The 15,587-nt window shown below is 39.1% G+C and overlaps 1 protein-coding gene across 3 annotated transcripts in view; it reads left to right on the top strand.

The window, feature by feature from the left end:
* Erc2 (ELKS/RAB6-interacting/CAST family member 2) overlaps window positions 1–15,587 on the top strand; it is an 822,395-nt gene that overhangs the window by 263,242 nt on the left and 543,566 nt on the right. For all 3 annotated transcript variants that reach the window (XM_028754073.1, XM_028754072.1, XM_028754074.1), the window contains one exon: window positions 6,932–7,087. In XM_028754073.1, the coding sequence (XP_028609906.1) occupies window positions 6,932–7,087 (156 nt within the window). The remainder of the gene's footprint in view (window positions 1–6,931; window positions 7,088–15,587) is intronic.

The raw sequence follows: 15,587 nt of genomic DNA on the forward strand, positions 1-15,587 counted from the left end.
GTTAATATCACAAGAGATGTGTTATTTCCTCATGGTGTGATAACAGTACCGTATATCAGGATGAGGGTGGCAGGAAGAACGTGGTCCAGAGCACGAGTTTCCTAGGAATGAGTCAGTGTAGACAAATGAAACTGTGATATGCAGCCAAATTGCCTTTGATTGGCTCAGATCTAACCTGATTATGTTTGTACATTTTTTCACAAGGAAGTAGATAGCTATATAAGCAGATAAACACACGAGTGTCATCTAAAACCTGGCCTGCCCTTTGTCATCTTCTGATCTAGATTACCATCTGTTCATAGTTTGATAAGGACCAAGAAGAAGAATTTTTGGTTTCTCTGTATACATTTTTTTCTCCAAATATGTCATAGATGCAAGTCAAATTCTTTCTAGAGGACTTGGCTGGGGCTTACATGACCATGGTCATACCATAGATCATTTCGGAGGTTGGATGAGACTCAGCTAACTTAAGATTCAAGGCTACTGTGTTGTGTTTGCATCTACAAGTAGATGACTTTTAAAGTTTGAGCAGTCTTAAGCTTCTGTGGTATCCAGTAATAAGAGTTTAGAATTCTATTTTATGTAAAACATAATACAATATGTAGGTCTTCTTCCTGAGCATTAGATCATGTCTTCTTTAAGCCAGTTTGGCCATTTGTTTGTTGATCAATGCCTATATACTGATATGTGGCCATGGTAAGTTCTGTGCTTTGTGAGAACCATTTATAAATTCTCTCTTGTTATGATATTAAAATGAAATATGTCATTCCCACTATGTCAAAGGAAAGTACATTGCGATGCTCAGAAATCACATAATTGTTACTTCTTGTGACTAACTGATATTTCTTTTTTAAGTGTTCCACCCACTCGCCATTTCAGCCTTCAGTTCCTAGAGAGGAATTGAAATCTGTTTCTTGCTGCTTAAGGGGAACATAATGTTTGACAAACACAGAAAGTTACAATGGAATTGTGACTGGTATAGCTGCTCCAGGCAGGCTATTCACAGGATTGCTGCTCCCGTGTACACAAGTTGAACAGTCTTTGAAAGTTGGTTTGTATTTATCTATGTATGTTCATCCAGTTAGTTGCTCTGGTCTTTTGCATTGGTTACTCTGTCCTACCTGGTCAGCCTTTGCAGTCATTTAGGACACTGGCATGACCTTAGGATCTTGGGAAAAGGCAGATTATGATTTCATAATTTTGAGTTGGAGCCAAAGATTTTGTATGTCTGAAAAGACTGCAGATGACTCCTTTGCTGCTCTTTGGAGGCTCATTTGTGAGTGACAAAGCTCTAGACTATGCCCCTCCTCTAAGAGAGAAGGATGCCCATGAGTCCTGTTTAGAATTACCTGGTATCTTACATGCCTGGGAAAGTGATTGGTGCCCAATAGATGTCCAGTGTACATTTATTGAATGAACAGATAGGTATTATGAGAGACTCCCTGGGTCTAAATTTCATATCAATCTGAAGCATATCTATGTTAGACAGCTCTAGATCCTTTTTACAAAGAAACTTATTGAGTATCCCTGCTCAGCTAGCATCTCCATTGCTCTAGTGATACTCAGTGGCCATTGCTAATATTCATGGTTCAGTTAAGAATTAGCATGGTAAGCCTATGGGTAAATGGCTGCTAAGAGTATAGTCTTGTGGCTTAATTTTTATTTGTATATCAGGCACTTATTTTGATTGATGGATATAAAATGGTCTTTAGTTCAAATCATTAAATGGAAACTATGAACTACACGTGGTATAAAATTTTACAAGCATTATTTTATGGATGTATGAGAAGAACTTATGGGAGATCAGATGTTTCTCATATTAGGGATCAGAAACAAGTGTATTTTAGTTTTTTCCCCTTAGTACTTTAAAATAGAATTACAATTTATAGCAAAATTTCAAATAAAAACAAAACAACTTCATGAGTATCATATCTCATGGCTGTTGAAAAGGTATCAGCTAAGGCTAGATGGTGCATTCAAGATGACGAGAGTCTATTTTATTTTTGTATTGGCCTAGTCATTGCAAGTCCTCCCTCCCTTCTTCCCTCTCTATACATGCCCCTTTCTCCTCCTCTCTCCCTTTCCTCTTTTCCCCACAACTCACTACTTCCCTTCCCCTGTATCTGTCTACACAGCCCAAGCTAGCCTTGACTTTGTAATCCTCCTGTCTCAGCCTCCTGAGGCCTAGTTATTGTTATGGGAGTTATAGGCAAGTGCCACCTAGCTTAGTTGGTGGCCATGTATGAGCTTCATAACAGAAGCTGTTATGGTAATATGAATATTTAATCCTCCTTATTTTAAATTAAGTTATATTATCTCAGGTATAAGGGAAGAATACTTTTTCTTGACAAATCCAAATCATTTATTTGTTATTTTATTAAGTCATATAATTGTGTATATGTGTGTGTGCTCATATGTGCACATATTGAGGTCAGAGGTCAACATCTGTTGTTTTTCTTGATTGTTTTCCACCTTATTTTTTGAGTCATGATCTCTTTCTGAACCTGGAGCTCACCAATAAAGTTGGGCTTGCTAGCCAGCAAGTTCAAAAGAGCCTCCTGTCTGTTCATCTCCAGCACTGGGATTACAGGTATAAGTCACCGTGCCTGCTGATCTTTACAGGTCTTCCTGCTTATGTGAAAAGCACATTACCAACTGAAACATCCTGTATAGCCCAAGTCATAACAAAACCTGATGGCTAAAGGTGGCAGACACACCTGGAGGAACCTGAGCAGAGTACGTTGCAGTAGGATTTCTCAGAGTTGCAGACATTGATATGCATCAAGCCTCTTCAACAGGCATTTCCCAGACGCACCAGGCCCTGTCATGGAGCTCTTGTGTACTGAGTTGTTCTATATTGTATTTTCTCTGTTTCTGTCAAAGGCACTCCCTAAATTTTGTTTCTGGAGGATGCTTACTTGTGAAACAACCTGTGTGTGTTTGAAAACTGTAACAGATTGTTTAAAATGTGAGCCATTAGCAACTGTGACAGTGTTCAGACTACTGATTCGTAAATGCATCTCTGCCTTCCAGAACTCTGGGGATATCATAACATGTTGTCATTGAAGGGTTTTTACATCTTCATCGCAGACCATGACTTAGAGCTAATGTGTGTGTTCATTTAGCATCTCCTTTAGAAGAGAATGTCAGTACTGCACTTTCAGCCATCCCAGAGTAATGTGGACTCCCGTGGTCCTTTGCTTTAGCTGTCACACACATGCCATAGCCCTACAAACTTTCTTGAAAACAAAAGATAAAATTTCTTCTCCCTAGATTCTTAGAGTGGAGACCTGTAATAGGAGAGGAATGTGGCAGCCATTGTCTGATTTTCAAGTTTATTTCCCTTAATCTCTGGCTTGATTTTGAACATCTTGTATGCAGCCCAAATCCCAACTCTGCCTTGGTGCTTTGTATCTGTCCTTTGCTGTAGATTAAATCTGTCTTGTTTTTTTCTGTGCTTATGAGTTTGGAATGCATTTTGTTGCCCTTGAAGTAGCTTTCTAATATAGGAACCATAAAAGGACAGAATACATAGATCCTTCTAGAGTACCCATTTCTCTTTTTTTCATTCTTCCTTTCCCTTTGCATTTTGGGTTGCCTGTGACTAAAGGAAAACAAGTTTATGAAGAAAGGAGAAAAATGTTGTTAACTTAAGGAAATTATTGAAGTGAAAAATATGTTGTATTCCATGGTTTACTGAACTTTTAACTCAGGTGTATGTAGATTTAGAAGCTTAGTTCTGGGAATAAACCAACTGTATTGATCCACTCTGATTTTCCTCAACACGATGTAATTCTTCAACATGAGGTAGGGAGGTGTCTTCTAATCTGTTTAGGAACTGCTAGTTGTGATTGTTGACAACTAGTGCTTCAGAGACAGACTCAGAGCAAAACTGAAGGCAGCTTCTTCTCTTTTTGCCCACACGGTTGAGACCTGAAATCTTAGAGTATCAGAAAATTGTGTCAAATATATGAGAACTGCAGGTTTTACTACTATAACACACACACACACACACACACACACACACACACACACACACACATTATGATCATTTCAGGTGGGAGCTTGAAAAAGCTTAGATTTTTATATGGGAGGGAAAACAAGGAAGTTGAATCTTCTCTTTACATTTAACGCAGTGAAGCCCTTATGCTGATTTCATTTAGCTTGTGTAAGCTCTCATTGGTTCTATTTGAATACTTGTAAATCTCATCAGTGCCAATTCATATTTCAACAGAGAGAAAGAGGCCACGCTTCTGTGTATATGTGTGCAGTGGGCATGCACCTGTGTATAGTTGCATGTGGAGGCCCGAGCACCTCCTCAGGAGTTCTTTGGATGCTGTTCCAGTTGGATTTTGAGACAGATCTCACAGTGGCTTGAGCTAATCAATAAGGTTAGGCTGACAGCCAGTAAGCCACAAGGATCCATTGTGCCCCCACCATCATGCTCAACTTCTTTTTTAAAATGTAGATCCTGAGGGTCATACTCAGGTCCTCTTGCTTGCAAGACAATCAATTTACCAATGAGCCATCTCCCCAGCCCACATTGATTACTGCCTTAACTGATATCTTTTCATATGTTTTCTGGTATAAATACAATCTTAAGGCTGTCATGGCAATCAGTTAAAGTGTCAGTGAAACTCGTCCTGTAACTTTTCAAGCTTTTAATAACCTTGAGCATTTGTCACTTTTTTTTTTTTTTTTTTTTTTTGGTTTTTCGAGACAGGGTTTCTCTGTGTAGCCCTGGCTATCCTGGAACTCACTCTGTAGACCAGGCTGGCCTCGAACTCAGAAATCTGCCTGCCTCTGACTCCCAAGTGCTGGGATTAAAGGCGTGTGCCACCACTGCCCAGAGCATTTGTCACTTTTATAGTTAGGACAATTTGTTAATTTAAAATGGTTCACTTTGAAGAGCATTATGAGTTTTAGAATTTTTATAGCCTTCTGATTATTGTTGCTGCTGCTTTTTCCCCTCTCCTTTTTTTTCCTCATAGTTCAAAACTGAAACAAGTCCCTAAGTGGGGTGTCCAGCATCTGCTTCCTAGCGCTTCCTGACTTAATAAGCCCAACTGGAAGGTGTTACCAGTAGGACTTTGGGGGCTGGCAGTGGCCACCAGCCTGTGGGCTCTTGTCACAAGCCTTTTCATGATTTGCAGATGGCCACCATCTTTCTGTGTTCATATATAGGAGGGAGAGTGAGGTGAGAGAGAAACAGAAAATCCTAGTGTCTTTCCTGATGAGAATACTACATCATCCCAAGGGCCCTATCCTCATAACCCATATTCAGATACTATCACATTAGAGGGTAGGGATTCATATAAATTCAATAAATAATATATCCTTCACTGAAACTAGAAATTGCATCAGTAACTGAGAAATACTGATAGGCTACGTACAGAATGCAGATGGTGGTTATCTTTGGCTAATAGGATTAAAGGAGATTTTCTTCATTTTTAGTTAATTGGAAGAATATCATTTTATAGTTGAAAAAACCCACAATTGTATTATTTTCAAAGGAAAATAAAACTAGACTGTAGGATTTTGTAATAGTTTTGAGGTATTCAGATTTAAATTTTATTTTGATAGGATTTTTTTCCCCTGAAAATTAATGAAAGTAGCGACTGCATTAAGCATTTGGCTCTAACCCACAATAAAACCCAAAAAGTAGTTGTCATCCTTCCTTTGTTTCTTCCTCTTTCAATACAGTTACATTGTGGATAGTATAACAATTGCTACTACACTGACATGTGGGTGATGTTGGGCATGCAGTATAGAACAAGTGAATCTACAATAGCTACAGAAAAGATAGGTGCGTTTGTTATAGCATTTTAAAACTGAGTTAATAAACACAGGAGCCATGTATTGTATTTACTAGGAAATCTTTCAAGTTCGAAAAAAATAAAGAATTGTTGCCTCATTTTCATTAACATTTATTGACAAAATTAACTCTGACTCATTACATCTTTGTAGTGTAACACAGGAGATAGTAGAGATGCTTAAGTCACCTTCCTCTCATTCTGGGAGCTTAGTATAATGCTCCTTTGTTGTGCTTGGTGGCTTGTCCAGTAGGCACCCGCTCTCTCTTTTACACTTCCTCAAGTATTGTTTCTTATTATGCATTGTATAGAGTCTGTCACTGGGTATTTTTTCCTCAATTAATCCCACATCTGAATGTAATATTTCTAGTTTCTCTAGTCTGTAAATCAGTAGGTTAGAAATGGCTTGCGAGGTAGTCAGGGTTTTTTTTTGTCACGTAGGGACCTGACTGCTTGCTTGCCAAATAAATCATGATGTTGTGATATATTATTTCCAGTTGTTATAAATTTTCAATATTTATTGTACCAGTCATACCAAGTCAGGATTCAGTTATTTAATTTCACTTATATCTGTATTTGAGATGAGAATCCTCTCTGTTAGTAAGTTTGAATTTTCTTTTCTCTTAGAGTCAAATTCCAAGCATGCCTACTAAAAGCAGCCACAGAATATACAAAGAAATAAACAAGAACAAACTGGTTTTGTGTATACAAGTGGACTAAAACACGTATCCTGGTTAACGATATCCAAAGTTATATTTTTTAATTAAAATGTTTTTTGTTTGTACACACACACACACACACACACACACACACACACGAGACTCATATATATGCTTATTTTTGCCACGGTTGCTTAATAATTTGGTTCCTGGGCGTTAGTTAAACACACATGGGTTACCCCCTGTATTATGGACACACTATGTTCACTGAACATTCAAAAGTTACATGGCAAATGATCCTATGAGCTGAAAACACAAACCCTTCTGAACACCAGGCTAGTTCTACAGCATGACTAATCCTGTACTACCAAAGCTGCTTTCTTAAATTCTATTCTAGGAGCAGTGAAATTAAAAAAAAAATCAAAACAAAAATCCCTCAACTTTGCCTTTTATCAACAGGACACGAAAATTGCTTCATTGGAGCGGAACATCCGGGACCTTGAGGATGAGATCCAGATGTTGAAAGCCAATGGTGTGCTCAACACAGAGGACCGGGAGGAGGAGATCAAACAAATCGAGGTGTACAAAAGCCACTCCAAGTTTATGAAGACCAAGGTAGGTCCCAGAGGCTTAGCCTTTCATGTTCTCACTGCAAGAAGAAAGTTACGGTTTACCTGCTTGCTTCTGCAGAGATCCACATAATCTGCCCTATGTGAAATGAAATACATGCATAGTAAAGAACATGAGAAAATTTAATCCAGAAGGGGGTCCAAGGGGTTTAATGGGGTTTCTACTCTGTGAGGTTCAGGGGTAAGGTCCTTTGTGTTTCTCTGTCTTCGTTGTTAGCAGAGTTTTAGTCTTTTCTCTTCTACATTTTCAGTTACCCTTACCTTTTCTTTGAATCGTGGTTCTCTCTGGTTTCTTGTTCACCCCTAGACAGTGCTATGTCAGAAGGCATTGCTCTCATAAGCCTGCAAGCACACCTCAAGGCTATTAAGATATTCTGGGTTTACATAAGACAAATAATTTTAATCCTCAGTGCTTTCATTAAGTCAAATTGTTTAGCTTTTCTAAGCTGGAGTTTCTTTATTTGTGAAGTAGAGATCAGAAAAGCAGACCCATCGTTGAGCTGCTTTGATAATTCCCAGAGATTAGTTAACTAAAGCAGCCAGTCAGTTTTGTCTGGTCTTCAGAAAGCCCCCAGTACTGACGTGTTCTTGTCTCTCTCTTTGTAACTCTTCAGTATTTGGGAAGCATTATTAGAGTAGCCAGCTCCATTACTTCATATTACTATTGTCAGTTCAAAGAACTGACTTCTATTTGTTAAAATTTAACTTTGGGCTATATGTGGATGGAGAATCTAAAATGGTCAGTTTTACTTCTACACAACTATTATGTTTGTAAGTAGCCACAAATAGGTCTTTTGAGACTTTGGGATGCTTTTTCTATGACCCTGTAAAGCCATTTTGTTTTTTAAAGTAATCACCACTAATTTAACTTATTTCGTTTTTCTTTTTTTTTTTTTTTTGGTTTTTCGAGACAGGGTTTCTCTGTGTAGCCCTGGCTGTCCTGGAACTCACTCTGTAGACCAGGCTGGCCTCGAACTCAGAAATCCACCTGCCTCTGCCTCCCAAGTGCTGGGATTAAAGGCGTGTGCCACCACCGCCCGGCTCGTTTTTCTTTTTCTCTACTTTTGTGTCCTCTTTTTAAATTTTTCAATATTTTAAGCCTTGTATTTTAATAGTCTTTGTTCCCGTTATAACATTCAGCAGAGTTAGGGAAAGCAGTGGCTGAGGGAGGAGAAAAATTAAGTAATTTCCTCACATCTGAAACACATTTCTATTCTATCTGTACTTAAAAATATTATGGAGAAATAATACACTAAGCCTGTAATACATGTGTATATATATGTATTACATGTGTATTCAAGGAGTTAAATCAGACACAGTACCTTATTCTGAAAACTCCCTATCTTTAACACAGACATTGTAGTATGACAAAAAGTCTGGGTCAAAGATTAGAGATATCAGAAATAGAATGTCCAGTGACTTTGAATGGAGCCATTTCCTTTTGGGGATGCAAATACCAATGGCATCCTCTGTTCTCCTCTGTTCTAGTCTCTCATCTGGTTTCTTTCTTGCAGACATATCTCAGAGAGCTGAATTTCAGTATAGCACACACAGTCCTAAGGTGACTTGTAGACAGTGTTCAAGTCACTCTGGACTAGAGGATGAGAGGCACAGCTCTGAGTAAGAGCTGGAAGTTTGGGATGGTATTACTATTTTAGATTAAGTTCATTTTCCCACTCTGCAGCTTAACTCTGGGAGATTGAGTGAGTGTTCAAGCAGCCTACAACAGCTGAAAATGCACAAAATTGGCTGAGGCTGGCTGCCCTGCATCGTGGGCTCTGTCCAGGTGAACAGAGAGCATCCCTGTGGTCCTCAGCGAGAAGTCATTATAGCTGTTAGCCCACATCTGTCTGTGACCAAATCCTTGAGTTCCATTTCACTTCTCATTGTTGTTACTTTAAAGGCTTCCAGAAAGAGTCTACACCAAGGGATATAGAAATGATCTTGAGGTGGAATAATGTGGGAAGTCCGGGGGTGAGTGTTGACTAAAGACTTGAGATGACTCAGGCCCATCTCTACCTTGTCTTTGATAGCAGAGAGACTCTAGGGGAGAATTATGTCACCCAGCCATACTTTCTGCCTCTATAAAATGGGACAGCACTGTCAGACTTAGAAAATGACTCACAAGGATTAAATGAGAACTAAAAAGGCAATGTAATTAGGTGCCTAGCTTTAAATAAAGTGGCTAAATATTGTAAACACTATTCTTGAAGAACTATAACCCAATTAATAATAGTGATGGAATACCGTGATTGTTGAACTGACTTGGAAAATGGCTTTGAAATAAATGCAAATAAAAATGTGTTATACCTCATAAAAATGTTCCTTATAGACTGATAAACTTTAGTTGGAATGTACCAGTAGGAGTCAGTTCTTAGGTTTTCTGTTTGAAAACATGTTCTTGACATAACATTTATTGCTTATTTCTTTACTGATTTTTCTTGATTATCCCACAGTGAAGAGTGAGCAGGATTCCTTATTTAAGCCCAGGAATGCTGCCTGTGGTCGGTCGACAGGGAAATATTTGAACTAGCTGTGGAAAAGGCCATGTATCCTCAGTCTGATATTGACCTGTGGACTGGAACTAGAGTAGGTAGATGGGTGGGGCTCTGAAAATATCTGTGATTTAAAGTAAGTAACACTGAAGACCTAAATTGTTTTTTTTTCCTCCCAAAATGTTTTTATAAACATGTCATCATAGCAAAACCAGGACAGCATATTTTGGGAGAACATGGAAAATGAGCTGTAAAAATGCAACAGCAGAATTTTAGACTTTGAGCTGGTATGAAAGTAGAAGTATCAGATAGACTGGGAAGGTGGAAATCCTTGCACCTAGGAAGTCCATTGACACATAACCATTGGCCACAAGAGCTAAAGCTTCAGGAAAGACTTCCTGTCCTATGCAATGCTTCCTTGATGGAGACTCAAATTTCTACTCTTCCTACAAAAGGTAGAGAATTTGGACTGTGGAACCCGAGCCTAAGAGGTTGTGGGAAGCACCAGTTACTTTCAGGCACATCATTAAACCTCTGAGAATGTAATGAAGCATATAAATAATTGCTTTTCCAAAAATCTATGGCATCCTTTCTCTAGAAGGCTTTGTTCCCAGCCTGACCATTTTTGTTTACTGACCACAGTATTCCTGTTAGCTGTTCCCTCTGTCTTCACTGTTTGTCAAAGGTGCCACTGTGCTGTTATGGATCTCCCCATAACACATATTTTATAAACCTCTGACAGATTATAAACCTCATAACCTGCTGCATGATAATAAGCATGTCACTTTCTTGACACAGGGGATGAACTGCAGGGAAAAGAAAAGGCTGTTTTCCTTGCTGAGTGGGATTTGTAAGATGTTGGTTGTGTCACAGTTATAAGTGGGGGAATAATTCTCAGACAGAATGAAGTGTGCCTGATATCCACACGGACTTCATATGGAGCAAGTGACATAATTCCAGTGGTCTGTTCTCCTGGCCATCACAGAGAAGCTTTCCCTGGCTCCAGTCCGCATGGATATTCAATTGCATCACTTTCCATTTTTATTGAGTTTATGGCTATAAAAGAAGCAAAAGGCATATTTTTGGAAATATGTGATTCTTCTCCCCTTCCCCCCCATAAAATGTATTCCCTTCAGAAAAGCCTTTTTAACTTATTGTCTGCATAAATATTTATTTGAAATTTACCTCATGGCAATAATAGTCTGAAAGCTATTCTGAGGAGACTGCCTATTTAATATTTATAGACTGAAGCAGCTTTCTCACCGGTGATCAGCCCATTTTTGTGGAAGAAAGTAGGTGTGTGTGTGTGGACATGCCACATTCTTCCTTCCCATTCTCCCTCTTCTGAGCATTAGGAGCTTTTCCTTCACATTCCTTTCTCCATACCCCAGCTCTACAGCAACTTTCTCCTTGGGTATTTGGGAGAGTCTGTACTACAGCATTGTCTTTGTTTGAAGCACACTGAGCTGATGACCTCTGGAGCAGTGTTCAGTGGAATGGGTTTTATATCTTTTATATGTGTGCTGGCTGTATGCTGGGCCTCAGCTGAACAGTCTGTGATTTGGGGTTCACAGCCCCAATCCTGTGGGTCACAAGAGAGCTTATGTCATTTTAATTACCATTTTAGGCAACCACAATTCTGACCAGCTCTCCCTTTATGTTTTGTTCTTGTCGGGAGAGGGAACTCTTAGTTCTTATCTACAGGGAAGTGAGTGTGGATTCAGGATTTCTAAGTTCAGATGCTGGGCTGTTGGTGCAAGACCTTACCTGAGCAGTGATTGCTTCACTCACATTCCCATCAGTCCCTAACTGGGATTCTCCCCCCTTGCTTTCCTCTGGAGCCTTTCAGAATCCCTCTCATGACATTTGTCTTTTCAGTCCTCGACCAATTCTTTCAGTTTGGTAAGCTCAATGAAATGTGTTTGTTCACTGATGTCATGAGACTTCTTCCTAGTGGTTTTTCTTCTGTTTTCAGTTTGTCCACTCATACATACTGCTGTAGCTTCTTTTCTGGTTGCTGTGAAAACAGTACTGTAACAAAATCAGCTAAGTAGAGAAAGGCATGTTTGGCTCTGGGTTTCAGAGCGTTGCACTTTATTGCAAGGTCAAAGCAGTAAGAATTTGAAGCTGCTAGTCCCATCCTCAGTGAAGAGCAGAAAGAATGACCTGTGGGTGCTTGTGCTTAGTTTTCCTCTTCCCGGTCTCCTACTGCTCAGAACCACATTTGTTGTGAATGGTGCTACTCATCATGGGCTAGTCTTCCCACTTCAGTAAGTCCAGTTAAGGACATCCTTCACAGTCGTGTCAACAGGCCAACCTAGGCTAGACAATTCCTCACTGGGAATCTCATCCTGGGTGATTCTATGTTGTGTCAAGCTGCCAATCAAAATCAATTGCCACATTTGCCTTTTTTGTAAGTGCTGCAACCCGAACCCTTCTGAAGTATCCACACTCCTAGCAAGGCATACCACTCTGTTCATGCTCAGCGGCTGCATGAATGACATAGGGATTGTTCATACCGTTTTTCTTATTGTTTCTGAAAACAACAAAATTCTAAGAGAAATTTACATTAAAAGCATTAAAATGTAAGGGCTATCAAGGAGTCTCATGGGTCAAAACTAAGCCATAGTGGATTATGTGTTATAGGTAAAGAATAGCTTATTTATTCATGTTGCCATTTATCAGATGGATAGACTTGAGCTTTGGTTGCACAGTTACAAGGACATTGGAGCTTTCTGGTTGGGCTAGTTCAGACGAGGCACATCACAGAATGCTACTATCAGTACCACATAATCCTAGGATTCCAGACTAAGTGTAAAGAGAAACCAAAAGTATTCCCCCTATTCCATGCACCTTCAATCTTTCTAAGGGACTCCAGGAAAAATTGTCTGTTTTTAAATTTTGAGCCAAGAGAAATTGAACAAGTTTCTTCTGAGCCATGATTGGCTCACACATGGATTCACTGTCTGATCAGGACCCTACAGGTAGGGAGTAGGCTTAAAGGGTCCTGGCTTGGCTGAGTCTCAGGGACTGGCAGAAAAAAAAATGGTTGGAATGCTCACATGGCTGATGTCAGTTTCTCCAGTGTTCTCTTTCTTTTCTTTTAAATCATACAATCCTCAAGAAAAACATTAGAAAAGAGAAATGATAGAACCAGAAGTTATTGCCTATGAAATAAGTATGCTCTGTCCATTTAAATAAACAAGTGATTTAAATATGAAGAATGATCAAGAGACTCTAAAAGTACAAATCAGTGTTCATGAAACCAAATGAAGTATCTAGAAATGGGAACATATGAAATGGAAATTAGAAAGCAAAATCACTAGTTGAAACATTTGATCAGCCACAGCAGAAGGGAGATTTAATAAAGTAGGAAACAGAGTGGAAGAAATTAAATGAGAGATATAAAGTACTTGTCAAAAATGATTTATAATTGGCTAAAAAAAAAATCTTGCCAGTGTATAAAGATGCATGCATTTACCATTAGATTGGAGACAGTGAGGTACTCCTGATGCTCACTAGAATGGCTATAATTTAAACGGCAGGTAAATTGTTAGTGTGTTGCCGAAAGAAGTCAGAGCTTTTGTATATTGTTGGTGGGAATGAACAATGTCACAGGCTGTAAAATTTCCCTAGCCCAGCATGGTGGGAGGCAGAGCATGGCGATCAGGAGTTCAAGGTTATCCTCTGGATTATAGTGAATCCGAGGACATGCAGAGCTGTGGAAGATAGTGCCTTAAATGACAGCAAAACACCCACCACCAAATTCCTCAAAATAGTAAACATTTTGTTACCTTATGGTTTAACAATTTCTCTCCTAAGGTAGATTCAAGAAGTGAAAATTAAGACTACATACTCCTGTACATAAATGTTCTTAGCACCATTATTCAGAATAGCAAGAATGTAAATATATCTAAGTGTCTGGTGCTAGTGAATGGCTAAGTAGAATTCACAATACTCACAGTAGATATTAGTTTTTGATGAAAATGAACGAAGTTGTTGCCAGGCAACAACATCACTCACATGCTTTACTACATTTACACAAGGACACAACAATGGCCGGAGTCAGGAAGAGAAGCTATGTCCAGGGTCAAGACATCTCTTGAAAAATTTTTAAAAGTTTCCTCACCCCTAAGGGTGTGTGTGTGTGTGTGTGGTATGTGTGTGTGTGTGTGTGTGTGTGTGTGTGTGTGTGTTACAGTGTTCCTGCGGAGGTTAGAGCACAACCTACGGGAATTGGTTCTCTCTTTCTACCATTATCCAGAGATTAAACTAAAGTCCCTGTGCTTGGTGACAGGTGTCTTTACCCAATGATCTCTGGAGAATAAATATTTTTAAACTAGAAAATTACTTTTAGCACTCAGTGATAATATTCAAGAAAAAAGAACAAAATTGGAAGGTTTTTTGTTGTTTATTTGTCTTGTTTTTATAAAATATTACTAAAGCAAGGAAGTTTTTTGTGTTTGTTTAATTTCTTGATTTCTTTTTTGCGATAGATTCTTGTAGCCTAGATTGGCCTCAAAATTTGATTCTCCAGCTTCAGGCTTTAAAGCAGTTTTTTTTTTTTTAAAGAGATAAGACATCAGGATTCATTCCTTACATCTAGCAATATCTTCTCACCCACTAGTGAGGCTCTTCCTGCCTTTCCTCCTCCTCTCTTTCCCAAGTGTCTCTCAGCACTGATGTGTTCTTACTCCCAAACTCAGTGCACCAACATTTTACATTTCAGACACAGATGAGATCCTGTGGTCTTTGTCCTTCCATGTCTGACAAGTTTTTTTTTTAATGGTCTGAATAATACTCCATTATGTGTTTTTACATTTTCCTTCATTATTTCTGGATATTCAGGGTGTTTCTTTTTCTCAGATGTTATGAGTTGCACTTGCATGTACTTTGCAAATGCAAATATCTCCTCACCATACTGACCTTCTTTGCATAGCTATGTGCCCTACAGTGAAGTTGCAGGACCCCATGAGTGTTTTATTTTCAATGTTTTGAGAAATTTCACAAACTTGTCCATACTCACTGCATGGATTTCTAGTCCCCCAGCAGTGGGGAGGGTTCCTTTTCCTCTTCGCATCTTTCTGATAACTGTGATGTTGAACAGTTTTCACACACTGGCCATTTCTCATGGTTTTCTTTGAGCAATATCTTCTTAGGTCTATGCCATTTTAAAGTTTTAACTTTTAAATTTTTTCTTATGCATTTTGTATATTAACACCATGTTCGATGTAAAATTATGTGCTTATGTGTTCCTTAATACTGGAGTCAAATGTTGTGTGTGATGTTATATGTCAGCAATCCCAGTAGGCAGGAGGCTGAGGCAGGGGAGATCACAAGTTGGAAGCCCATGTTGGGCTACATAGTATCTTTAAGGGTGGCCTGGGTTACATGAAAACGTGTCTCAAAACTCAAAACAAAATCAGAATGAGTAACAAGCAAAGGTGGTCATAAGTTTATGAGTCAATCTGAACAAATATCAACTGTGCAGAAGTAATAGCGCAGGGCTGGAGAGATGGCTCAGCAGCTGGGATCGCTTCATGCTCTTTCGGGTGACCAGATTTTAGTTTCCAGCACTCATATAAGGTGATTCACATCTGCTTTTAACTCCAGAATCAGGGAGTGTAACATCCTTTTCTGGCTTCTATGGGTATCCACATACATGTATGCTCACACACACACACACACACACACACACACACACACACACACACAAAATAAAATCTTCTTTTAAAAAGTAATGTCATTAAAATCAAAACATGACAGAACTATATGACAAAAAATATTTGTCAAGAGGCTCATAACTGAGCTGTTCATTTTTAGCCAAAGTCTTCCTGTGTAGCCCTGGCTGTCCTGAACTTGCTTTGTAGAGCAGGCTGGCCCCGAACTCATAGAGGACCTGATTCTGCTTTCAAGTGCTGGGATTAAAGGCTTGAGAAACCACCACCTGGCTAAGAGGCTGGCAATTGGGTCTGAGCTCAAGAACCTTGT

This window comes from Grammomys surdaster, unplaced genomic scaffold (genome assembly GCF_004785775.1).
Source record: "Grammomys surdaster isolate TR1022 unplaced genomic scaffold, NIH_TR_1.0 125979, whole genome shotgun sequence".
NCBI classification, from domain to species: domain Eukaryota; kingdom Metazoa; phylum Chordata; class Mammalia; order Rodentia; family Muridae; genus Grammomys; species Grammomys surdaster.